Genomic DNA, 27,344 nt, shown 5'->3' with positions numbered 1-27,344 from the left:
GCACTTCTTGAACCCACAAGAATACTGTAACACAGTAAGAGTCTGTGTGCTCACTGCATAAACGTGGTATATTTGATTTGATATTTGATATATTTGATTTGGTATTAGATACCATAAACATGTGGTATATTTGATTTGAGATAGGTGACGTGTCGTTCTGTATGGAGTTTTTGCTTAATAGAAGCTTCTTTTTCATATCTTCATTAGTCCATTACATTCTTACAGTAGCTAAGCTAACCTGGATCATCTAGGCTGTATCCATTCCAGCCACATTAAAAACTAGAAGAGAGAATCATCAAATACTTGAGCTAATGCTTTACCATTACACGTTGGCTGTATTTATTTATTAAACTTTATGTTCTGCCCCTCAGTCCAATTATCAGGGCAACTTACATATAATAATTTGAAGGATGATAAAAGGAAAAAAATGAGAAAACTGAAAGCAGCAGTTGAATAAAACAAAATAAGCCCATGGAAATGGGCTTAGGAAAATTAAAAGATTTTTTCCAGGAGTGATACTGGAGAAGGTAGCAGGTGAAGCTATATGGGAGAGTGTTCCAAAAATGGTGCACCTGTACAGAAAAGAAATTTTCCTGCTAACCAACTACTGTAACTGAGGTGGCAGAGGAAACTTGATAGATGTTTCTTTGGATAAACTAGTCCCAATATGTAAAGAACTTGAAAGATCAAGAGCTGCTGTACCATCAATTGGGCTTGATAATGTGAGCATAATGCTAAGCTGGGTTAGTTCAGAATGCAGTTGCTTTGTGTACATGTGTGTACACGTGTTGCTATGAACCACTAGGACACTTTCAGTTATTGGGTAGTATAGAAATAAAATAATATATACATACACTGCATATTGTATTCTGGCCTGGAGGTTCCCAGAGGAAGGTTAACTGAATCCAGGCTGAGACATGTGATACAGATAAGACTAGGACAGTAAAGTAAGTAAAAACATTATTCTGTAAACATAAAGAAATCTGTGAACAATGCTTGTTTTTTTAAAAATTTGAACTGTGTTCATAAAGGAAGCACTTTTTCTAAAGGTTTGTACAGCAGGAAAGAAACACCGAGTTTCAAGTTAAGTGTTCTGACTTAGAGTTTTATTACAACATGACGCAGGAGGGGGTTATTTCTGGAGGTCCACTGGACATAGAAATAACTCTTATTTTGTATTCCAATCCACTTCTTATTAATAGAATTTTTTGTTTGCTGCTCATTTTAAGGGATACAATGTCAATTTTACTTTGATTTGTAATAGGATACTCCTTTTAAAAAGAACTGGAATTAGATTTATTGTCCACAATGATAACATTTTAAAAATGTGTTTGTGAAAGGTTGTGTTGGATTTGGAGCTAGGGCAAACAGCATCAGGTCCTTAATAGTTTATAACCAGCTTCCCTTTGGGCAGGCTGGTTTTATTCTTAAACCTTACCTACTTCAAAACTTCTCATTTTTAGTATGGAAAAAATAGGCACGTTTGTCCTCTGATAGAATAGGAAGGAAATAAAGCTTTGATGCATGGTGAGAAATTAATGCATCCTTGGTTTTGGATTTAATGTGAAGTGAAAAAAATTACATGTTGGTTATTTTTATTTAGATTTATATTCACCTGCTATCTTACAAAGAACTCAAGCAGTTTACATAATACTCTTTCTCCCGCTTTCAACCATATCCCCACAACAATAACCCTGTGAGGTAGGTTGGGCCAAGAGCCTGTGACTGGCCTGAAGTCATCTAGTTGGCTCCATGACTGAGTGAGAACTGGAACCCAAATCTCCTGAGTCCCAGTCCCAGTGCCCTTAACTGCTCCATCACACTGACTCTCAGTAACTAACTATATGTAGTTAACCCTAATTCACTATTTCTAGGAAGGATTGAAACAATTTTGCATCATAGATTATTAGATCATGTTTTAATAAATAAGAAAATGGCAGTTTAAATAAAATTTTCTATCAAAACTTTTTCATCTATTTCTTGAAGAGTAGTGTAAATCTGACCATGTCAATGTATAATTAAATAGCATTTATTCTTAGAAGCAGGCTTTGCATCTGTTTGTATTTTGCATCCTTTCCTTTTCTGTTTATAAATAGATAGCCAACATGCTGTGGTGATTAGAATGTTGGACTAGGGACCTGGAAGATCTGGGTTCTATTTCCCATTTGGCCATGAAGCTTGGTGGGTGACTTTGGGCCAGTCATTCACTCTCAGCCTTACCTACCTCTCATGGTGGTTGTTTATGAGCATAAAATGGAGCTATATAAGCAGCCTTGATTTCTCACAAGAGGAAAAAGGAGGGATATAAATGCAGTGTAACAACAACAGGAATGTCTTTAATATATTTCCATATAGGATCTGTTTTATGACGAACACCCAAGACAGTTTTAACAGTGAGGCTCTGTACATATCTACTCAGAAGTAAGTTCCATTGAATTTAGTGGGGTTTTGACCCAGACAAGTAGTTATAGTGCTACAGTCTAAATGGCAGATGCGCTATGTGCAATTTTATCATATTCTTTTCAATGTTGCTTCTTTTACTCTGTTGCAAATGTACATGACTAATACGTTGAAACATGGTTTCTTACTTACCCAGCAGGCTAGTACACTTTATTTTCATTAAGTTAAAATGAAATGCCTATGATTAGTAGGTAGTATGCCAATAATAATATTTTAGAAATGACCAGATTAGTTGTTGATTTCTATGGAAAAGCCTAGTCTAACTCAATTTATCTGCTGGAGTCACTAAGGTTAATTGTATGGCCAATATGCCTACATCCTGATTGTTTAAGACTTAGTGTTTATGTGTTTCTGTAAATCCAATTTCAATATGAAATCCAATTTTAAATTTAAAACATCAGATGTTTATCCCCCCTGCTATATTTTCTTTTTGTCTTAACTAATTCACTGCCTTGCTTGGTCCAGCTCCACTGCCTCATAGCAGAGACCAACAGTGCTTAGTAGCTTGTGGTTTTGTGAACAGCTGCTGCTGTTGAGTGGTATAGAAATACAATAAGTCAAGAAAGCAGAGATGGAACACCTAGAACTTTCAAAAAGCAAGATGTAGTAGTTAGGCTAGAAAGCTATTTTTAGGAAGTAAAGCAGTGAAATGGATGCCCAAGTTTGATTGAATTTCCTAGCAGTGTGTGAGTTTGACTGAGTCATTAATTTATTATATTGAGATAGTAGATTTAGCATGTTAATTATGAGATTTAATTGTATCTGTTATTTTTAAAAGTAAAGAAATATAGTATTTGATTTGATTTGACATTTAAATTTTAAAATTGTGATAAAAAAAACATTTTAGCTGCCCTGATTACATCCAGTCTATTTATGAGTCCTATTTTTTTTTTTTTTTTTTTTTTTGCTAAATATGTTCTAGTTTCCTTTAAAATCTGAGTTATGGGGAAATAATGGGAACTTCAAACTGAAGCAAATAAAATAAATTATTGTTTATGTGGTTAGTATTCAGCATGTTGTGCAGAGTATTCTATAACTTTAAATGTAGGTGTTATGAAAATTAACCTCCCATGTTGCTCATGCTTATCTAGCAGTTAATATTTGGGTGTCCTCACCTGCTGGCACCATTGCAGCCTCTGCCAATGATGCTTAAAATGTTCAAATTATTAAGTATTTGATTTTAAATCAAGCTTATTCTTACTTTGAGGTTGGGTTTGCTTTAATTCAGTTCTAAGAAACTTAAGAATGAGGCAGTTGAGTTGCTTCTACTTCAGGAAGAAATTGAAACACCATTCTAGCTTAGCACAAAGTATAAAAGAGTTTTCTTTACTGCACTAAACCTTCTCTCTTCTTATCGAGTTCTATTGTCATCAGTTTTTTAGAATATTTATTTGCTAGTCTAAGTGCTTTTTTGTTACAAACTCAAAAGTTAAGTGTATTTTCTGATTCCTTCTTATTTCTTCTTTGTAGGGGGGCTAAGGAGCTGAAGCGAATACTTGTTTTCTAAAACTGGTAAGCTCTTTTTCTTTTTTGTCACAATGAATTCTTAGGCAAGTAAATTATTCAATATGTATGTTTTGTCTAATTGTCATCCATAGAACAAGCTAGAAGGATTTGTTGTGTGAAATGTTCATTTTTGTACGTAGTGTTTTAGAAGAAATGCTTAAAGTGCCAGTAAACTTGCTGTCACCTTTATGCCAATTCAACGAAGTTAATCAAAAGAAGATAGGTACAAAATTCATTATTTAATTTTAGGCTGTTGTTTAAAGTTAAGTGACTTACATGACTATTCAAACTACTTTCAAAATAAAATATAAAGTATCTTTTGCAAATAGGCTATCAAAGAAAATAGTCTTTTTAACTCCTCATTCAATATCATCATCTGCTGGAAGTACACTAATATTAAGCCACTTAGTCTAACTTGTGTATTGTATTTTCTCATTTGTGTAATGAATATAGCATTTTTAGGAAAATAAAGTTGCGATCCTAGGTATATTTACTAGGAAGTAAATTGCATTGTACTTGTTAGCACCTGCTTCCATATAATGTGTATTCTTAGCTCTGAGTTTTGTAGAATAGTTATACTGCAAAGGATCTACTGTGTTGGATATATACTGTCTCCTTAAATGTCTAGAAATGAAAGGCAAGTTTTATGTACTTGTGAAGCTGGATCTTGTTAATAGCAGGTTGTTTTGAACTGGATTTTCATATTTTCTTTTTTCTCATGATCCAATAAACTACATTTTACAGCAATATTATAGAGAAGTTTTCCTTAACTCTGAAGCAGGCATCTATCTGAAGGTGGTCGGAATTTAGTAACCTCAACAGCTCAAAGTGGAGAAGCTAGAGAATGGAGTTACAGACTCTACAGGAGGCTCTGAAAGTGGAAATTCAGGTTCACCAGGTAAATTACATACTTTACCTTAGGAACTTACTTGAAATACACAGTGAAAGTGGTTATGATATTTTAGGAGATCTGACTGAAAAATAATAGTTTCCTGCTAAGTTCTGCCCAATTGTGTGATAATTTATTTTTATTTATTGAATTCATAGTTCACCGTATCTTTTGTGTTCAGAAGGGTTTCAGCAGTTTTCCATTGAGATACATACTTTCTGTCCCCTAAGGGCTTACAACTGAAGTAATTTAAGTAATTAATGGCTTAAGGCACATGACAGAAGAAATGAATAAAGATAAAAATTGCCTTTAAAGAGCATAATTGTGTGTGTTGATTCAATATTTTCCTTTCAACCACATAGATGTCCTAAGTAAATGAACACTCATTGTTTTCCCAAATGTGAGAAATAGTACCAAATATTCCCTTTCCTTCAACTCATAAATTCTAGCTATTGAAACTGAGTGGGTCATCTCTCACTTGGTCATTCTGTAACTATGGCTTTCAGGGGCAATTTGTGGGTTAATGAACCCATGAACTGATGTGTGCTGTGTACATCCTCCTTCTAGTTTCTGCAGCAACCTACATGCAGCCCAGGCACTTGAGGTTGTTTGTGGGTTAAACTGCCCCAAGCTAACTCATGGCTTGCTTGTAAGTTAATCTGTGGTTGTTTATATATTTAAATTACATAAGTAGGATTGCAACCTCAGAGAAACACATGAATACTGCATTTGTAGGTCATCACTGGGAACTGGAAGTAGCTCATATATAGTTTACATTCCTGTAATTTATGAGATAACTAACCTGCTAATTCCTACTCAGAGTTGCTGTTATGTCTAAACAGGACCTTATCTTGAGTTTTCACAGCATATTTTCTGGCCTATAGATTATACTAAAATGGTCTATTCAGAAGGTTCATACACTAACTTTGACAATAGTGCGTATACAGGTAATACAGAAAGTACCTGAATAGTGTGTTGTTGTTCTTGTTAAATTGAAGACTTAGTTGTCTTCTGATTTCAAAGCTCTAAGGGCATAATCCTGCCAAGTTAACAAGCTTTTCCTCTGAAGAGCTAAGCACTTAATTCTTATGACTTTATACAGAGGGCCATTAGAGCCACTCTACCTTGTATTACCAATATCTGACTGGATGAGCTGTGAAGAGTTGATCTGTCTCAGCTGTGTCCACTTTCTGATGAAGTTTTTGATGAAGCCCCAACAGACCAGGCAAGGTTGTTATAATCCTCCAGCTCTCATTTTGGTTCCATTTTTGACTGTCCCAAGAGGGAATGTGTTCATGTAGTGACAGTGCCCAACTATTTATCGGCCTAAGCTAGTGGAGGTGGTCCTGGATTTAGTGCTGAAGATTCTTGGCTTAGTGCCAAAGCTGCTTTGCTGTGGAGGCACAGGATTTCATGAGCATAACAATTGTTGGTTCTTGCAATGTATAATTGACTCAATGTATGTTGTGAGACATGCTGTGTATCTTGTGTTCTCATTGTGACAGAAACGTGGTGGTCTAGGAGTGCAGGGTTTTACTCCAGGATGACTCCCCAGTTGAGATCAGATCACTCTCTGATTTGCTGTAGGTTCTCAGCATTTACTTTCTTGCACAGGGATAGTGGACCAATTAGTATAATCTGTCCACAGAGGTTGAATTATCCAGATAGAACTCTGAGAATCTTCAGGGAGATTCCAGTTGGTTTGGCTAGCAGTTTTATTGCACATGGTCGGATGTGAGGATGATTCAAGTGTTGACAACGACTTCTAAGCCTGACCTGTTTTTAAGCGCTCACCTGGTATAGCGGTAGATGAGAAAAAAATGGTACGTGACCAAGTACATGTAGTTCCATTCAGACAAATGAGTGGGCTGGCGGAGGAGGACAAAATACTCTGTCCCTCATTTGTATCCTACTACAAATAAACATGCAGCTGACTCCTCCAGGATGGGAGGCAGCTTTTCCTCCTTAATTGGCCAGCTCTCAGTAAAGTATTTTTTTATTATTTTTTGCAGACTAATGACTTTTGTACTTATTTACAAGTACCCACAGTTTTGGTCAAGGTAATGGAACACAATGCCAGACATCCTTAGATGTGACTGATTATCTGGAACCCTTGCATTCTGATTTTCGTTCTGGTTTTGGCACTGAAACTGCATTTCTTGCCTGTTAACCTAGGATGCAAGAACAGAGGGATGTAACTTTGCTAATTCTGCTAGATTGCTCAGTGACGTTTGGTATAACTAGCTATGGATCAACACTCTCTGGCACTGAATTTCACTGGTTCTGTTATTACCTGGGTAGCTTTTTCCACAAGGTGGTGCTAGGAGACTATTACTCTGGCCTATGGCACTTGTGCTATGGTGTTCTGTAGGGCTCTGCTTTATCTTTCACACTTTTAAATATTTAGATGTAACCTGTGGCTGAGATTATCAGTTTTTGGTTACGGTATAATCTATATGCTGAATGACATCTCTGTTTCTTTTTTCATCTAATTTGTGTGAGGTAGTGGGTGTGTTTTGAATCAGTATCTGACATGGGTAAAGTATATGAGCAAGAAAATGAAGTTCTAGACAAGACTGCTGAAAAATACCTTGTCCGTGTCTTGGCCTGGGTGAGAAGAGTAGGCCAGTTGTGATACCTTATGGATAGAGAGCACCCAGCCACTCTTTATGCATGCTATTCTATGTAGAATTGTCCCTGAAGACTTCTCAGAAGCTTCAGTTGGTCCAGGTTGCAGCTGCTAGGAAATATCACATGAGTTTTCAAACAACTGTGCTGGCTATTGGTTGACTTCACAATACAAGTCAAAGTGTTTGCTTTGACGCTTAGGCATAACAGGATCTACAACATTCAGAAATGTCTTTAGTAAATCAGTTGCCAGTGTCAGCATGTTAAAATTGGGTGCCCATACAAGATCATAAGGTGAAACTCTTAAAAAATATTACCTTTTGGGAAATTTGTCAAACCTTTGAAACTAATGAAATGATTTGAATATACCGCACATCAAAATGAAAGGGTTACAGAGTAAACCTTAACGTTTACAGAATACTTTAGCATCTAGTTATCACTAGCATAAAAAGTATAAGAAAATTGAGTAACATTGCAGTAGTACTTTTCATTTCCATTGTGAAACAGGTGCTTCTAGATCCATCACTGTATGTGGAAGTACAGATGGCCTACGTGGTAAGGAGTTCTTTCCTGGAGAGGAATATCCTGGCCAAAATTATCCATGTGCCAGTAATTTCAAGATTGGACAATTACAATACACTAAATGGGTTGTGAGTTTGGTCCAGAGGCTGCAAAAATATATATTTCCTCCCCACTTTCTCACACTCCTCTTCATGTCTTCTATCAAGACTTCACTTCTATTCTCCACCTTTCCCCATCTACCGTGATGGTCTCGAAGACATTGTGAGCTAGGTGTTCCCTCCCAAGCAAGATAGTCTCTCCAGCACTCTCTTGTAAGTGTCCTTATTCTGCATAGAAGACTCTAAGCATTCACAACCCTCTGAGCATACACAAAGAGATGTTGAACCCTCTGTGCCTCCCTTTACCCAAAGCTTTGCTTAAAAAATCTTGGGGCCTGTCTCTGGAAGGAGGGGTGCTGTGGAACCGGATGCACCTCCACTCTGCATCCCTAATTGGGCCAGCCTGTGGCTGTGATGATGGGCCCTCAGGTCCATGTCTTTAGGAGGCTGGCATTCTCCATCTGAGAGACTACCCGTTTCCAACTCTCCTCCCTCATGTCTTTCTTCTGTTTCATTTCCACAGACAAGGAGACCGGGCTCCATGGGTGTCCATGAGCTACTTTCATCTAGAGCAGGTTCAGAGTGGTACTGAGAGATTGAGTCTGCAGGTGCATGCCTGTTTGTTACAGCAACAGTTCCATTATCAGAGTTTGAGCTCTGAGCCTCTTCTGGTTCAGCCAACTCCACATCATCTGAGTCTGAGCTATCAGTACCACTGAAACAGGCCACTTCTCATGCGCGCCTGGGAATCTCACCAGAGCACCCATGCACAACGAAAGACACCATTCAGAAAATGCATCCATCATGGGAGCAAATTCCCTTCCATGGATGGTTACTCCCTCCACCTTTTCTGCATGGGCAAGGGTCATGTCATTGAGGCCTGCTCACATTTCCAGGGCTTTGCATAGGAGGTCCAGAAATACATGCCAGACCAACTGAGGTCCAAGCTGTGGAGTAGCGCCCTACAGGCTGCTGACTCCACAAAGCAAGCAGGGCATGACTGGCCACCTGCCCAGGCTGCAACCACAGCACTTAGAACCTCATTGCTTGTGGCAAGAGCCTTGACTGTGAGCCTGCCTTATCAGTGCTGAAATGTTAGTCAGAAAGCTGCATGACCTGCATAGTGGCCAAGTGCACAAAAAGGTTGGCCGCCACCACCAAAGAGAAACACTGACACCATGAGAGCCCCTGCTGACCCTCATCACCAAGAGAGCACTGGGTCCTACCCGCACAATACTTGGGCCTTTGGTTCTGACAGAGGATCTGGTCTGGGTGACATCACTACCTGAAGGCAAGCGAAGGGACACTCCTCTCAGGTCCCCAGTCTGGCCATTGTCTGAGACATCCTCACTGAGACCATCACCTCTGGAACCTCCCTTGATGTCAAAGTGATTTACCCATGCCTTACCAAGGCCGCCATGAGAGCTTGAGGGATACCAGGAAAGATCCTGATCAAAAGGGACTGGACCTCAGTCTGGTTGCCATTTTCACATTAATCCCAATGGGGCTCCCAAACATCCCATGGAGATGACCAGGACCCTTGGTGCTGAGAGAACACCAGACCTTAAGCCTAAGCCAGCTGGTGCTGAGACATTGATCCCATCCTTGCATCTCCACCATGGCATCCCTGTCACTGACACCACTTGATGACAGTAGACTGGGAGGGCCACTACCTGATAGGGCTGGTGTAGCAAGTCTACACAGCCTCAGCACTTGGCCTCTGAGTCTCCAGCTATGAGGTCACCCTGGCTTCATACCAGCTGTTCCTATTGGACAAGATTGGAGACATGTACCACCACCTACCTGACCACTACAGGGAGCTGGCTTGGGTATCCCGGACAGAAACCATCAAAGTGGCCTGCCAGCAGATCACAGCAGCTTGGCATCTTGTGGACTGGGATACCAAAGCCATGATAGGTGCCACAGTCATGAGGAGATATGTCTGTCTGAACTCCATGGGGCTACCACAGGAGACCCACTCCTCCATCTAGGATCTCCCCTTCAGTGGGGTGGACCTCCTCAATGTGCATATGAATGAATCATAGACGTAGAGTCGGAAGGGACCATGAAGGCCCCTCTGTTGCAGGATAGACTCCTTACAGAAGACAAGGATAATGGTGAGGTGAATGGGCTTCCAGCAGTTGACAACCAAGCCACATAAGTGGTTCAGTTTCCTCAGTTTCAGTGGAGGGCTTACACCAAGTGCCCTTCCAGATCGCAGCCAGCCCTCCAGTCAAGAAGGCATGGCACAACTGTCCTCTTCAAACAGGTATGCGAACACCCAGAAAGGGACAAGCACCACCACTAACTGCTCCTGCTAGCCAGCCTCCACAATGGCCCGCCAATTTCAATGGACATCTCTCTGTATATTCCTCCCTGCATGGGAAGCTATAATGCCTGACTTCTGGGTCCTTTCATTTGTGGAGAGAGGCTACAGGATTGAGTTTAACACCTTCCCACCACTTGGTACCATAAAGAACACAGCCATGGCCCGATATTAATGTTGAAGTTTGATTCTCAACTCTTCATGGGGACCATAGAGTCCATGATTCCAACCTTGTCCAAGGGTTCTACTCTCGATACTTTGTGGTTCCAAAGTGAAATGGGGAATGGAGACTGTTTCTAGGCTTCTAAGTCATCAATTGATTTATCACACCAAGGAAATTCAGACTGCTCACCCTCCAGAACATCATATCTCTCCTGCAAAAAAGGAGACTGGTTTGCCTCAATCTGCTTGAAAGATGCCTACTTCCACATTACCATGGATCACAACTATAGATACTTCTTGTGCTTCCTGATTGGAGATGAGACGTTCCAATTCTCAGTACTTGCATTCAGCCTTTCAACTATCCTTGGGGTCTTTACTAAATGTATGTGGGTGATCCGCTCACACCTTTATCTCCAAGGAGTACAGGTCTTCCCATACATCAATGACTGGCTTCTGGTTGTGCGGTCTAAGGCAATGTTATTGCATTCAATCCACACCACATATTCCCTCCTGCAGATCCTGAAAGTCGCTATAATCACAAGAATTGTGTTCTCTCCCCTTCCCAGTTCATTCTCTTTATAGGGTCTGCTTCAACTCATCCTCAGCAAAGGCTTTCCTCCTGGCATCCACACTAATCAAGATGGCCAGTGAACTCAGCATGCAAATGACTGCCACAGCCCACAGGATACAAAAGCTATTCAGATTCATGGTAATGACAGTGACCATGGTCCTCTTCACAAAACTTTGAATACAACCTCTGCAACTAGGCATAAAAATGTTTTAATAAATAATAAAAATAAAAAATAACTATGGTTTGTCTATGAGCACTGCACATTGGATGGTGTACACAGGATGCCCCTGATGACCTTCCATCTGTCTGGAACAGCCTCTGTTGGTGGAAGAACCCTCACACCCTGGCAACAGACAGCAGCTTCTTGTTTCCAGACCCATCAATCACTGTCAACAAGAACACATTTCATTTGGGGTGGGGAGCTCCTGACTTCAGAACCCAGGAGAACTGGAGCTGTCAAGCAGCCCAGGAAGCACATCAACTTCCTGGTGATGTTTGCTGTCCATAAGACCTTGATTGCCTTCCAGGTGTCCCTACATGGACATTACATTCAGAGAGCCACAGACAATACCACTGTGGTATTCTACCTTCACAAACAGGGTGGTTCACCTTGCTGATGAAGCTGGCTGTCAGGATTTCAGACGGGTGCATCAGCAATGACATAAGCCTCATTACTATCCTCATGACAGGCACAAGCAATACTCTGGAGCACACCCTCAGCTGCATATGAATGCACACAAAGCAGCAACTGAGCAGCGGATCCCACCATGACTTTTTCAACACATGGGACATGCTATGCGCAAGCTTTTGTTCCTGAACAGGACAAGGGACTGGCTCCTGAGGAGACACCTTCCTACTCCATTTGTTGGAGACTCTGTTCTACATCTTCCATCTATTCCCCCAATCATGAGGGCACTTGAGAATATCAGGAGGGACAAAATGGACTGTGTCCTTATCACCTCTTGGTGGCTGAGACAACCACAGCTAATATGACTTCTATGGCTTTGTCAGGGAACATTCCTTCAATTCCCATGCAGCCCAGACCTAATATCACAAGAGCAGGGCAGAGTTTTTGATACCAACATCAACACCTGCACCTCACAGCATGGTGCATCATGCCACAGTCCTCACAGCAGACACTGCTGCAGGATGTCAGGACCATCCTCAATGTGGCCCTTAAGCCATTGATAAAGAAGTCCTGTCTGACCAAATGGGATGCCTTCTCCATTTTGACACATCAACCTTGACCCACAGGGCACCACTGTCGAGCACATCCTCCACTTTTTACACATGCTGTTTCAGAAGGTGGCAAAACCTTCCATCTGAGTGTACCTGGTGGCAATCTCTTCCTTCCATCCACCAATATAAGGGTTCCCAGTCTTCTTGCATCCTCTGTCTTGCCAGTTCTTCAGGGGCCTCCAAAACTTGGCCCATGCACCCCAGCATGACTCCTTTCAAGTCACGCTGCAGGCACTGACCTGGAAGCTTTTGAATCACTAACCATGGTCAACCTTAGCCTTCTGTCCTGGAAAGTTGCCTTCCTTGTGGCCATCACATCAGCTAGAAGTGCCAGCAAGTTATGTACTCTTGGGTAGACACCCCCCCTCCTTCACCTTCCCCAGGGAAAGGACAGTACTTTGACCAGACATGACCTTCTTCTCTAGGTTGTGTTGGCATACAATTGCACCCAGGACATTGTTCTCCCAGTGTTCTTCACTGCTTCTGCCAACTCGAGTGAGTCTGTCCTACACTCCCTGGGCGTCTGAAGGGTGCTTGCTTTTTACCACTCCAAAACCAAATCCTTCTGCCACTCACCAAGACTTGTCTGCTACAGTGAACAAAACAGCGGGGGACCACCTTCTATTCAGAGACTGCTGGCTTAGGTCAGAAATGCCATCTCCCTGGCCTACACACTTGCCAGCCTGCAACTCATGGCTCCTCTGAGAGGTTACTCCACTCAAGCAATAACAACGTCCACAGCCCTGTTCACAGGAATAACCTAACAAGATCTTTGCAGAGCAGCCACATGGCCCACATCCTCAGTGTTCATCCAGCACTACAGATTAGATGTCCATGCAAGGTCAGACTGCTCCTTCAGCAGAGTAGTCCTCTCCTTGATTGTCTAGAGAGGATACCATCCCTTCAATCCTTCCCAAGGTAAGCTTGCTAGTTGCCCATATGTGTGATGCACAGAGACCACAAAAGAAACGAGTCAGGTTGCTTACTTGTAACTATCTTTCTTCAAGTGGTCATCTGTGTATTCACACAGCCCACTCACTGTTCCACTTCATGTTGACCCTCTGATGATTGCCACCGTTGTTTTGCAAGGGGCACTGTTGTTTTGCAAGCACAGGGACTGGACTGGACTGGGGCAACACAACACTCCTTTGTCAGTCTTGGGCTTTATGGCAGTCTCAGTGGAACGGAGGAAATGAGTGAGAGCCCCTTTCACATATACCTGGAACAGAAGGGGAAGGGGCTTCCACCCAAATGTACACTAATGTATATATTATGTTCCTGACAACAGGCTCCATGCAGGAGCAGAGCCCATATGTGTGAATACTCCATGACCACTTAGAGAATGACACAGGTAAGCAGCCTGGCTGAAAGCTGGGCAAGTGCATTCTATACTATGGATGCTTCATAGGCTTCCACTAATAACTCTAGATCAAGACTATGCACCTATCTTTGACAGTAATGCTTGCCTGGTTCCATTTGAGAAGGTCCATGCATGGACCTTGTTGGAATTCAGTCCTAATTTATTCCTTATCCAATTCATTATCACTTCAGCCTCACTTAACTGTGATGACAAAGAGACATAGGTATGGCTATCAGCAGCAGCCTCAGTTATTAACAGTATAGTTAATGTAGCAATACCACTTCTCATTCATGTGGTTTTCAAAACGCTGAAGCAATTTACACTATAAGACAATAGAATAATGCAATAAATATACAATAAACCTCCTCCTATTCTGCTCTAGCAGCTTCATATAGATATCAAACAGCATGTGGGGGGAGGGCAGAATGGAAACTTGTAGGACACCATAGTGTAATTACTATGGGATTCAGAAGTCCCCCAGTGTCACTTTCTAGAAATGGTCCTGTGGATGGGCATTAGAAACATCGTTTCATGGTGTTCCTAACTCACAGGCCCTACTTACCTGCTCTCCTCATGCTCTAGGAGTGGCTCCCATCTGCTACTCCTTTTCATCTTGATAGCACCTGGCAGTGTTTGGAACATTCTCCATGTATCATGGCCTGTCACTGCAGAACTTGAGCTGTCCCCTCCAGTGGTTTTGCAACCAACTGGTCTTTGATTTACGGCATGTCTTCTGGAAAAACAACAGCTTTCTTGGGATCATAATTCCTCTGGCAACACCCAGTCTATGAGTTCAGTGTTAAGGGTGAGTCCAGGGGATGAGCCTCTCTGGGACCTTATCAGCTTGCTTCTTGGGAGTGCTCTTAAAAAGGGACATGTTAAACTCTTTTGGGTAGTAGTTGTCATTGATCTCTAGGTCCACAAAAAGGGTTTTTTTGGTAGTTTCCTTCAAAGCTACAGAAACCACTCCAGGTTCTGTGACTTGTGTGCTATTCTGAATAAGATAAATCTCCTCAACTGTTTAGTATTTTTTAAAAACATCAGCTACACCACATTACCATTTTGTAGGAATTATTCCTGTAGGGAGACCTTTGGGAGTATTTGGATGCAGCTTCATTGCCATCTTTCTAGATTGAATAAGCTTTCACATCTTGTGAGTTGTATCATCACTAAGTCCATACAAACACGTAGAACTTACTCCTGCCTTGGTCATTCTGTAAGATGGTAGTGGATCTATTACGCATCTTAAATGTTTTATTTAAAACCTTTCTATACCATCCCATTACAGACATCTTGTTTATTTGCTCATTCTGTTGTGTGATCTACATATATTTACCTGAATTATTTTTTTTACCCATCAAAGAGAGACTTTCACAGCTATATTATGTTATGAAATCATGTCAGACTTAGAAGCTCTAGGGAGCAAAGTCAAGAACTTTGGGACCCAGATAGTTTTCTCTTCAATCCTTCCAGTTCTTGGAAGAGGAATAGACAGGGAAAGAAAAATTCTCTAAGTGAATGCCTGGCTGTGAAGGTGGAGCTAACAATAGAGATTGGGTTCTGGGACCATGAACTAGACTTTCTGGAAGATGGACTGCTGATCAGGGTTGGGTTGCACCATACAAGGACTGGAAATAATGTGTTGGCCACAGCATAAAAAGGGCTTCCAAAGGATTCAGTTTAGAATCCTACAGGAGAGGGAGAAGCACATCTGGGTGTAACAACAGACAAAGGCTTATGTACCACAACAGAGAGAGCAGCTCTAACTGCCCAATAATAGTATTCCAAAAAATGTAGGAAGAAAGAAAGTATAAAGCATGTGGTCTTCGATGCCTTTATACTGATGCCTGGAATATGAAAAACAGAAAGGATGAATCTGAACTCTTAACACGGGGCATGAATACAACCTGATAGGGATAACTGAAACTTGGTGGGATGGCTCCCGTGACTGGAATTTAAGAATATCACCTGCTCAAGAAGAATAGAAGGAACAGAAAGGGAGATGCAGTCATACTATATGTTGAAGATACATATCTCTGCACAGAAATACAGGAAGATGAGCTTCATCAAAAGCATTTGGATTACTATAAACCGAGCAAGGAATAAAAGGAACACAGTGGTTGGAGTCTATTAGCAATCAAGGAGAAGACAAGGATGAAACTTTTGAAAAGCAAATTGCCAGGAAGCATGATGTAGTTGTTATGGGGAACATCAGTTTCCATATCTGTTGGGAGACAAATTCTGCCAAACATGGTCCCTACAGGAGATTTCTAACACATGTTCCTGATAACTTTCTCCAACAGAAAGTAGAGGAAGGAAGTAAAGGAATGGCCTTGACTTGATACTAACCAACAGGAAAGCCCTAGTGGACAAACTGGCAGCTACAGGAACTCTGGGGAAAAGTGATTATGCCGTACTTGAATTCTTGCTTCTCAAGGAAACAAAAGCCAAATGTAGCCAAACTTGTGCCCTAGGTTTTAGGAAAGCCAATGTTAATAAACTCAGAATGATGATAAGTAAAGTTCCATGACAAGTGATTTTAATGAGGAAAGGAGTCCGAGATGGGTGGCAATTAAAAAAAAATTCTGAAGGCACAATTACAAACAATTTTCATAGGGGAAAAAGGTAGAAAATAACAGAAGAAGCACATGTACCTTCACAAGAAGTTTAGAGATGATCTGAAAATAAAAAGGGCATGTACAGGAAGAGGAAGGAAGGTCAGGCTACAGGCAGATGGTGCAGAATTGCAGAAACTGCATCAGTATGAACTGAGACTACAAGGGGTTGCTAAAAGCAACCAAAAACCACCTTCTCACATGTCCAAAGTCCTGTGTAGATGACAAATTGATAACAGATGACAAAAGGTCATCTGTTATCAATTCCTACTTTGGCTTAGTCTTCTTCTAAAAGAACTGCAACCTTCCTGATGAAGGGGAAGTACATGCTGAAGGAACAGGATGGAAGCTCAAGATTGAGAGGCAAATGGTCAAGGATCATCTAATTTGGTTTAATGAGTTCAAATCTCCAGGGTCTAATGAACTCAGAGTCCTAAAGAAGCTGATGGAAGAACTCCCCGAATCACTGTCTATTATCTTTGAGAAATCAGGGGAAGTGCCAGTTGACTGGAGAAGGGCAAATATTGTCCCTATCTTCAAGAAAGGAAAAATAAGAAGAACCTGGGATCAACAGACCAGTTAATCTGACATCAATCCCTTGGAAAATTCTGAAGCAGATTATAAAGCAGATAGTCCGCAAACACCTTGAAAACACTGTATTGATTCCTTAAAACCAGCATGGATTCCTCAAGAACAAATCCTGCCAAACTGATATGATTTCATTTTTTGAAATGGGATCTGATAACTTTCCTGATGGACTGTAGGGATGTTGTGGACATAGTATATCTAGACTTCAGCAAAGCTTTTGACAAAACACCCCATGATATCCTGGTTAGCAAACTGGCTTCAAGTGGGCTACATGGAACAACCATCAGGGGGATCCACAGTTGGGTACAAAATTGGACCCAAAGGGTGCTCATCAATGGCACCTTCTCAAACTGAGGAGAGGTAACAAGTGGGGTACTTGTTCAGTCCTGGGCTCAGTGCTTTTCAACATTTTTATAAATGATTTGGATGAGGAAATGCAGGGAAGAATGATATTGGTGGGATACCTGATATTGGTGGGATACCTAATATGCTGGAAGACAGAAGATTCAAGGTGGTCTGGATAGGTTGGAGTACTGGGCTGAAAACAACTGAATGAAATTCAGTAGGGACAAATGCCAAGTTCTGTACCTATCAAAAAATAACCAAATGCACAGTTACAAAATGGGGAATACTTGGCTCAACAATACTGCAAGTGAGAAGGATCTTGGAATTGCATACCACAAGCCGAAAATGAGTGAACAATGTGATGTGACTGCAAAAAGGGCAAATGCTATTTTAGACTGCAGTAGTAGAAGTATCACTTGTTATCCCATGAAGTACTACTTCCCCTTTACTCAGCACTGGTTAGGCCTCATCTGGAACACCATGTCCAGTTTGGGGCACCACAGTTTCAGAAAGATGCAGACAAGCTGGAAAGAGTTCAGAGGAAGGCAACAAGGACACTCCAAGGACTGGAAACGAAGCCCTATGAGGAGAGTTTGAAAGAACTGCACATGTTTAGCCTTGAGAAGAGAAGACTGAGGAGAGAGAGAATAGCACTCTATTTTCACAAAAGAGGAAGGCCAGTATCTCTTCTCGGTCATCCCAGAATGCAGGACATGGAATAATGGGCACAAGTTACAGAAAGCCAGATTCTGACTATATATCAGGAAAAAATTCCTGACTGTTAGGGAGTACAACAGTGGAACCAATGATCGAGGGAGGTTGTGGGCTCTCCCACAGTAGAGGCATTCATGATGCTACTGAACAGCCATCTGAGAGGGATGGTTTAATTTGGTGTCCTGCACTGAGCAGGGGTTACATTCAAGAGACTTCTGGCCTATTTCAACCCTACTATTCTATGTTTGGTAGCAGTTTGTTTATTTTTGTTTGGTGCATAGTATATTCAAAGATATTCATTACTTTCAGTTCTATGAGAATTTTGTTAAAAGTTGGCCAAGTGATATATGTGACCTTGAAATGACCTCTAGAAACTTTCTGAGGATGGTATCCACCAACATTTTTGTTGCTTGCATTACAATTGATTTTGGATGGGTGACTGCTTTTAACACACTAAGACCATTAAAACTAAGAAATGACATTGTGGCTGGCTGCTGATACCTAAAAGACTACCTAATCTCATACCAGTGTGTGCAGCCATTGAGACCATCCTCAGAAGCCCTTTTTCCTATCTCCTGAGGTGAGGAGGGTGCTTTTTTCAGCAGTGGCACCTCTGTTTGGAACTATCTCCCAGAGAGGCATGAATCTTTTTGTCTTTACCATCTGACAAATTCTTTTTATTCACCCAGGCCCTTAATCTTCTGTTTATACTTTTAATTGCTGCTGTTTTAAAAATTGTACTATAATTCTAATGTTTTATTGTGTACTTGTAAGCTACTATAAGTTCTGAATGAATTGAAGAGTGTGATTTTTAAAAGGATTTCAGAAATACTTTGAATCTACTGGTCATCCATTTCTGCTTTGAATTTTCTGTTTTTAGGGATGGACAGTTGACCTAGTACTGATGACCTTGCTGGAAACATAGAATCCAGTGGATTAGTTATTTTAAAATAATTTGTTTATAACTTACAACACATTAACTCTAAACTAAGTCTTTGCCTCGAAGTGATGGACATTCTATAAGATTTAGTGTTTGAACTGCCACAATATAAAACTTTTCAGTATAAAACTTTTTCAATATTGCAAGGCAGGGAGTACACAAATAATTTGTTGTTTTGCACAAAGCTAAAAGTTTATTATTGTTTAGCTCTTAAAAGATTATTGTTTCTGGCAAATTAATTTTTAAATAGCACTGCTGTTAATGCTATTTAACAGTAATATATAAGGCCCTGCTCTTTGGTTTACAGTTTAATTAATGGAAAATAACACAACAAAGCAGGTCAAAGAAGTAAAGTTCTCACAAACAGAGGTAATAGTGATACTGCTTCTGCAATAAAATATGGAAAAAGATAAATAAGTTGAAGATAACCCTGCAAATGAACACTATGTGGGCAAATCTGACACAGGTCAAATCCAGTAAGCTTAGATTATTCAGATGACTAAAGATCTGTTTTGTGGTGTGTGTGTGTGTGTGTGTGTGTGTGTTTTAAGAGACTTAAAAATGTGTCTCATGATAGCAGTAACAGGCAACATGCTTTATGGTATAGTTACATGAATGTTTACAAAGTTTGAAATTATATCTGGCGATGATAACCCTGAATCAGCTTTAGTCAAAGGACATTGTATAAAGTAACCTCAATCAACTTTAAAAATACTAATGAATGTGTGTTCTCTTCTTAGAAACTGGTTGCCCAAATGAAACAGGATCCACAGGTAAAATATATTTTGTTCACATTCTTCGTACCATTCTTAAAGTTGTAAAACAGTAGTTATGCTGCATTTCCCAAAGTGGAATAGTGCAGCATAAAGTGCAAAGAATTATATATTGAGTAAATGGCCTTAATTGGTTACATATTTGATAAAGTGCTTCTCCCTGTGCTGCATTTACAAGCGGATTCTTGAAAATCTGAACAGAACTAATGTGGCTAGAAGCAATCCACATGCTCTTACATGCTCTGCTTAGTTCCTGGTTTGTGTCAAACTATAGTTTACCACTATTGCTTGTATTTTGTTTGAGTCATGCATGCTGGAAACATTGGGAAGGAAAACATTCAAGTGTGAAATAGTTTTTGGAGGTGGAATGGTGGTTTTATATTAATATCATTTCTGGAAATAATTTCCTTGTTTATGCAGCATATAAAAAGCCTTAAAAGAAAACATTTCCATAGAGCATATTGTAAAGCACTTCTGGATGTCCTCATTAATTAAGCCTTTCAATGTTTATGAGCATCGAAAAAAGCCACAAAACATTCTCAACACTGCACTGTTCTGATAAGCTTCACTGCTAAGGTATTTGAAACAATCTGATATGTTATAATCTATAAGTGCTTTATTTATAGCATATTTTGGGGATATTAAATTTATCCTAGTACTATTCTATGTTAATGAGTAAAATAGCTTTCTCACAGATACTTTCTCCTGTTATCAGAATGCTGATCTGAAGAAGCAGCTTCATGAACTTCAAGCCAAAATCACAGCTTTGAGTGAGAAACAGGTAGGGAAACTGGTATATTTTTAACACATGTTCTAAAGATATGTCTCCTCCCTGCTACCAAGAGAACTGCTAAAAATGTTCATGTGTGAAAATAAGTGTGGGCAGCCAACACTTCAGATCTTGTTTGTTGTATTTAGCAAAACAAAAATAAGTATTAGGTACCCTACTAATGGACAAAATGTTGTTTGTCATGAGCTGTATTGTGCTGGAAACTAGCAGTGAAACTGTAGCATTGTGAGATAGACTAATCCCTAAACTTCACAATGGAAGTGAGAAGATACAGGGCAAATAAAGGATTTTCATGCTTAGAAAACCATACATTTTACAATACTCTTGTTGAAATAAGTTATTTGGTTTGTTCTTGAATTACATATCTTTCTAATTTTAAAACGATATTAACAACTGGTTACTTACTGGGTTTTTTAAAACTCCCTATACATGAGCTCAATAAGTAGTGTGAACAAAAGGTAACAGTTATTTATTTATTTTTTAAAAGTTTAATCATTCACAATGGAAGTGAGAAGGATTGGGCATATGAAGGATTTCATGTTCAGAAAATCATAAGTTATTTAGTTTGTCCTTGAATTATACATCTTTCTGATTTTTAAAACAATATTAATAAAGGTTGATTATTGGTTGGTTTTTAACCTGCCTGTACATTTATTTGTGTGGCATGGGTGAAATTTGCAGGCATTTCAGTTGTTAGCCTTTCTTTATAGATACTTTATTATATTTTTGCTGATATCTCTGTGTACGTTGCCAGTGGTTTTGTGAAGTTCTGAAATTGCATGAGATCTCTAAGCGGTGCAAACAAAATATAGTGGTTAATTTAAAAAAATGTTGAAACATTTAATCAGGGTTTCTCTTTCAAAATAATCCTGCTTCAACTAAAACCTGGATTATTTTGACTTGGTCATAGCCTAGCCTAATTTGCAGGGTTGTTTTGAGGATTAAAACAGAGTGGAAAACATTAATGCCATCTTGGGTTCCTTTGCAAGAGGAAAAAATTGGGATAAAAATGTAATATAATAATAAATGATAACTAAAACTCCTGCAGTTTGCCTTTATATTCTCTGTACTCAGGGTTTGCTTAAAGGCAAGGGAATATTTATTTATTCTGTTCTGTGGCCTTCTTGTTTCTTGGACCGCCCCCTATCCTGCCATCCTGTCCTACTGTCTTCCTGAGGCTTGTGAGTGCTTGCCCTAGCATGACCTATGCCACTCCAGTTGACAAGTGCAAAGGGACTCAGGAGCTGAATACCTTTGTGCTCGTCAGCAAAAACAGGTGGGGCATGCTGGGGAGAGTTTGTTAGCTCATGTATAAAAGGCTCCGTGCACCAATTCCAAGAAGGAAGGCAGTGCCGCGGGGGTCACATAGGAGGGTTTCTGGGTGGGAGAAACAAGGAAGAAAGAGATCGGCTACCCCAGAGGAGTGGTTGTTGTACTCAGGTTGTAGTCAGAAAAGAAGCTGCTTGTGGTCTCTGAGACCTCATATTGGTTTTCTCCCTCATTTAATTGTTAATTAACTATATTAATTGTGTGCATTCAGTGCAAAACATTAAAACATTGCAAATACTTTAATTTACTATATGGAAAGGTAATTCATTGTGCAGCCCCTGGGTTCTGTGTTGAAGTCCTGATGGCCTGACCTAGAGGATTTCAGTGAAAAGGGGGTGATCTGCTCACCATCCTCTTTTGCAAGCAAAGTTATTGTTGAGGCTTTGCTTTCACTAGATAGTTTACTTTTTTGACAGCTTTCAAGGAAAAATGATGAAACACACTTGAAACCTGGCTTTGTCAGGCTATGGTTGGTGTCTGCTTTAACAGCAGGCACTTTCTAGGACGTTGACTAATAGAGAAACGTCAAAGCTCCACAGAATCTGTCCTCCTAGCGTTTTTGATCTTCTCGTGCCTGTCCCTGTCTTGGAAAGTAAGCCAAAAGGAAGTTCATTAACACTCGTGGAATGAATATTACACAACTGACAGTTTCCTTCCTTATCATGTGCAGCAGCTGTAATAAGACTGCTGCATGTGATATGGAAGAAGGATGCTGCTTGTGAAGCATTTGCATGGGGCTTGATTCCTGACAAGTGCCACACAAATGTTGGGTGTGCTTTTCAGGAACTTAGGCTCATGGCCTTGTCAAAGCAGAGCAGAGTCTGGGAAGCTGAGCCCAGGGAATCTGATGAATCCCTCCACCTCCATGGATTCCTCACACATCCCTATTACCACACAAGCCTTCAAATTTCAGGTACTTGGGTTTGTGCACATGTCCAGCTCTGAACTACCGATAACTACTAATAGTAGACCTGGGTGGAGGGGAGGAGAGGTATCATGCCTATGCAGCTTTGCCTTCCTGGGTAATTTGTGCAGCACTAGTCTTGTTCTGAGGGTTAAGGAGTACCAATTGTCTGTAAAAACCCACTCTCTTTCTCAAGGCTTCTGTCCACTCAAAGACAGATCTAGTGTTTGCACCTTGTACTGGTTTGATCAAGACAGACTAGGGATTCTGTTGGTGTACTGCCAGTTTTTCTGCTCAACAGACTTCCTGGAAGCAGTCTTGGATTGGTGTTGACCCCCCAGAATGTTGGTTCTGGGGAACTTCCAACTTCCATGTTAAATCTGCTTTATCTGGCCACCATGGGAACCATTAGGCTGTCTCAGCATGTGACTGGCTCAACACATGAAAAAAACAACCCCTTTGTCATGGTCAGATCGCTTCCTTATGAGATTTAGACTTTTGACCTCTTTCCCTTCTGTATGGTTGGGGGACTATTCAAATGGTCTGCCCCAAGAGTTAGATGGATCTGGATGGATTCCTGAGGGGCTCTGGAGGAATTTCCAGCTGATAAGACTGGTGCTCCTATCAAAGCACAGGTTGCCCTGTAGAATACAGAAATGCCATGGGTGGTTGACATGATCACACCAAAATGCCCTTATTCAGATCTGCCACAAATTGGACTACACAGTTGATGTTAGTCCTATAAGGGAAATGTCCAGTGTATCATCTTATCCAGTCTTGTTGGATGAGTTTCAGTTGTTGAGGCCCGAGGATGTAGACAAATTGCTTGAACCAGTTTGTTCCACCACCTGTATGCCTGACCTTTCTTCCCCTTCTTGTTGTTTATTAAAGCCAGAGAAAGGATGCATTCGTGGATCCAGGAGGTCATCAGCGCCTCTCTGAGGGAGGGTTTGACCACCTCTTCTTTGAAGGAGGTGGTGATCAGCCTTCTCTTGAAGAAGGTGAGCCCTGGGCCTAGATGATATGGTCAGTTATAGACTGGTAGCTAACATTCCTTTTTTGAACAATTTGCTCAAGCAGGAGGTGGCTGGGCAACTACAGGCACTCTTGGAGGAAACTGACCATCTGTAACCATTTCATTCTGGTTTCAGACCTGATTTTGGGAATGAAACAGCCAAAAGTCACCCTGCTGGGAGAGCAACAATGGGAGTATGTCCCTGTTAGTTCTCTTGGACCTCTTAGCAGCTTTTGTTGCCATCAACCATGGTATCCTTCTGGGTAGACTGGCTGAGCTGGGAGAAGAAGCTACTGTTTTGCAGTTGTTCTGCTTCTACTTGGCTAGCCCATTCCAGATGGTAGCACTGGGGGATTGTGGTTCTGCACCATGGCAATTATGCCATGAAGTTATGCAGGGTTCCATTTTACCCCCTGTGCTGTTCAACATCTACATCAAACCACTGAAAGAAGTCATCCAGAGGTTTGGGCTGAGGAGTCATCAGTATGCTGTTGACACCCAGCTCTCCCCCTTGTTCTCATGTAATCCAGGTAAGGGTGTGACAGTTCTAAACCTGTGTCTGGCTGGAGTGATGGAGTGGGTGAGGGACAATATATTGAAGCTTAATCCAGATAAGATGGGCATGTTACTGATAGGAGGTTAATTTATTCAGGTGAGTGACATTTGCCCTGTTCTGTTTGGGGTTATACTTCACCTAAGGGACAGGGTATGTAGCTTGGGAATACTTCTTGACTGAGGGCTATCCCTGGAATTCCACGTGGCTTCTGTAGTGAGGAGTCCTTTCTGCCAGCCGAGGCTGGTCCATCAGTTGCAACAGTAAGCCATGGCAATGATAACCCATGCACTGGTAACCACTTGTTTGGACTATTGTAAAGTGTTCTATATGTGTCTGCCTTGGAAGACGGTCGGGATACTTCAATTGTTACAGAACAGAGCAGCCAGGTTATTGCCTGGGACTGGCAGGCATGATCATATAACACTAGCCTCATACCATCTCCACTGGCTCATGATTGAAGTGTGCACTTGCTTTCAGGTATTGACAATTACATATAAAGACCTAAATGGTTTGGGGCGAGGATATCTAATGGAATGTCTCCTCCTGTATACTCCTGCCCGGACCTTAAGATCCTCAGTGGAGGTCCTTCTCTGAGTTACTAGAAGAAGGGCCTTCTCCGCAGTAGTGCCCCGACTGTGGAATATGTTTCCCAGAGAGTCACCTGGTGCTGACTCTTTACTCATTTTAGTGCAAGGCCAAAACCTTTTTATTTACCCAGTTTTTAAAATATTAGTTTTAATATATATTTTATCTATTGTATTTTAAATCAAGTACTGTTGTTTAGTTCTAATGTTTTTTATTCTTTTGTACACTGTCGAGATTCTTTTGAAAATATAAGTTGGTATAGAAAGAAAGAAATAATAACAATACTCATATAAGTATTGGTATATAATCACATAATTGCCAACAATCATAGTATAATTACCAAAAGCATTTGTGCTTATTTCTGATGCAGAGACAAATTAAGAAAGGTGGTGAGCCAGCGGCAGTCCCTCTAATGTGCTGCTTGAGCACTTTGGAGAAACTGTCAGTGGCTATCACTTTGGGGAGTGGGAAAAGCAACTTATTAAAAAAACCAACCTAGGGGCAGGCTACACTGGTCGCAAAAAGGGTCACAATCACAAGAAGGAAAGTGAACCAGTGACAGTTATTCCCAAGTGCCTCTTGAGAACTTGGTGGAATGGCTATCACTGGTGGTGGCTAGATGAGGGTAGCAAGCAGGTTTTGCTGCTCTTTCTGAGCAGCTCTCTTGCCCTAGACCCACAATGAAATTGGTGTGCTGGGTTTGGATGACATGCCAGCCCATTATGACATGTTGAAAATGGTTGCTTTACATAATGTAGTTGTCATTTTGTATGAACAGCACCATAGTGCATGATTCAATATCAGAAGCTGTAAATGAATGTTAAAAAGATTTTTTGATGTAGTTGTTTAACACCAAAGCTATAGAGTTTTTAAGATGCTCAGGGGAAAATAAACAGCTGGGAGAAATTATCTTCATTGAAAGTTTTAAAACTTTTCTGTATTTGGAGATAACCTGCAAGTTATGAAACAAGTTGGTGTGGATTAAGAGTTTAAATGTAGCGCACACACGGCACATTGTGAGGAAGTCTTCATATTTTAGTAGATAAAGCTATGTAACTAGGACAGTTTTGTTTACTGTCCCTTTGAATTTCTAAATAACTTCTGCTGACATGAACAGTTCTTGCTTTGTGCAATATAAGGGGGTGTTAGATTTATATAGATGTTATTTTCCGATGGTCTCTTTTGTTTTTGTATTTCTATTTTATGATATAGCTGCAAACTTACCTAGGAGTAAGTGATATTGAATTAAATGGACCTTACCTCTGACTAAACATGTATAAGCTTCAACTGTAAATTCCAGGGTTAATCTCTTTACAAGCTAATTTATGCTTGGTCATTGAACCAAATTGCTCCGTTTACACCTCTTTCTGTTATGCCCTCATTTCTGTACTTGAATATGGCTTGCTATAGTAAATATGGATTTTCCTTGCTAAGAGATTTTTGAGGCAACAATACTCAAAGTACTAGCTAGAGGGAGTCATTACTCCCAGTTATAGCTATAGCAAGGATGAGAAAACTGTGTTTCTTCCCATTTATTTGTGATGTCTAGGATAGGCACAACAAAAATACTGTGATTTGGGTGAGAAATTAGAAGAAAGGTGACCAATTCATGCTACACGACACCTTCATAGACATAAAGGAATTTGCTTCTCTTTTCTGAATTCATGTAGTAAAAGCTAGACTGTAAGATAGCAAAAGTCAAAGTTCATTTAGTAGTAAGCTTGAGCTTTCACACTTGCATTTGATGACTGATACACTTTGATATTGGATACACTTAAAAATAAAAAAACTGTTTGTTAGGGAGGTTGTTTATAGGCTTCTTGTATATTTAAGGTTTCTTGTATAATAAAAGCTTGCTTTGATTCGTTCCTTTTTATATTGAATATGAAGAGTACAGGCAAGTGTATAAAATTAATATAGATTAATTCTTTTTTAAGTATAACAACTGTCTAGCTTTCATATGTGAATTTTTAGTCCTTGGGGAAAATGCTGCTTGTTTAACTTTTTAAACTTCTTCAGAACAGTGTATTTCATTGATATGTACTGTCATGTAGGAACAGCATAGGCCAACAGCACATACCATAAAGCAACTCCCAATTTTAGTGACCCACATATGTGACTTAACATGATGTTTTCACAGAATTACAAGTTAACTTCTCAACATATCTCTATACAGAGAGAACACTCTTCATTTACAAACAACTTTATGGAGTTCACTTGTGCTTTATTTTCATGAGGTAGGTTTCTACTATTTTTGTCTTTTAGAAAAAGGATTCAGAGACTGAGAGGAAGCATTCTGATGAAGGATGCACAACAAGTCTCAGATCTTGGATCTGCATACACATTTCTCTGATTGAACTTCTGCATTCTAGTCACTGAAGTACCCTGACAAATTTGTATTTTTGTAAAGCTTGGTGCATCCCTTAACC

At 40.3% G+C, this 27,344-nt stretch overlaps 1 protein-coding gene across 4 annotated transcripts in view; it reads left to right on the top strand.

The window, feature by feature from the left end:
• PHF21A (PHD finger protein 21A) overlaps positions 1–27,344 on the top strand; it is a 180,866-nt gene that overhangs the window by 56,682 nt on the left and 96,840 nt on the right. For 2 of the 4 annotated variants that reach the window (XM_044435793.1, XM_044435790.1), the window contains exons 2-5: positions 3,931–3,972; positions 4,711–4,864; positions 19,704–19,736; positions 20,452–20,517. In XM_044435793.1, coding sequence (XP_044291728.1) covers positions 4,811–4,864; positions 19,704–19,736; positions 20,452–20,517 — 153 coding nt within the window. In that variant the 5' untranslated portion in view covers positions 3,931–3,972; positions 4,711–4,810. Of the gene's footprint in view, positions 1–2,355; positions 2,422–3,930; positions 3,973–4,710; positions 4,865–19,703; positions 19,737–20,451; positions 20,518–27,344 lie in introns of all 4 variants that reach the window. The other 2 variants (XM_044435791.1, XM_044435792.1) reach the window with 2 other exon arrangements.

The sequence above is a fragment of the Varanus komodoensis genome, unplaced genomic scaffold (genome assembly GCF_004798865.1).
Source record: "Varanus komodoensis strain SLA01 unplaced genomic scaffold, ASM479886v1 scaffold3, whole genome shotgun sequence".
NCBI classification, from domain to species: Eukaryota; Metazoa; Chordata; class Lepidosauria; order Squamata; family Varanidae; genus Varanus; species Varanus komodoensis.
The sequence above is the reverse complement of the archived record's forward strand: the minus strand, read 5'-3'. Positions and strand labels throughout refer to the sequence as shown.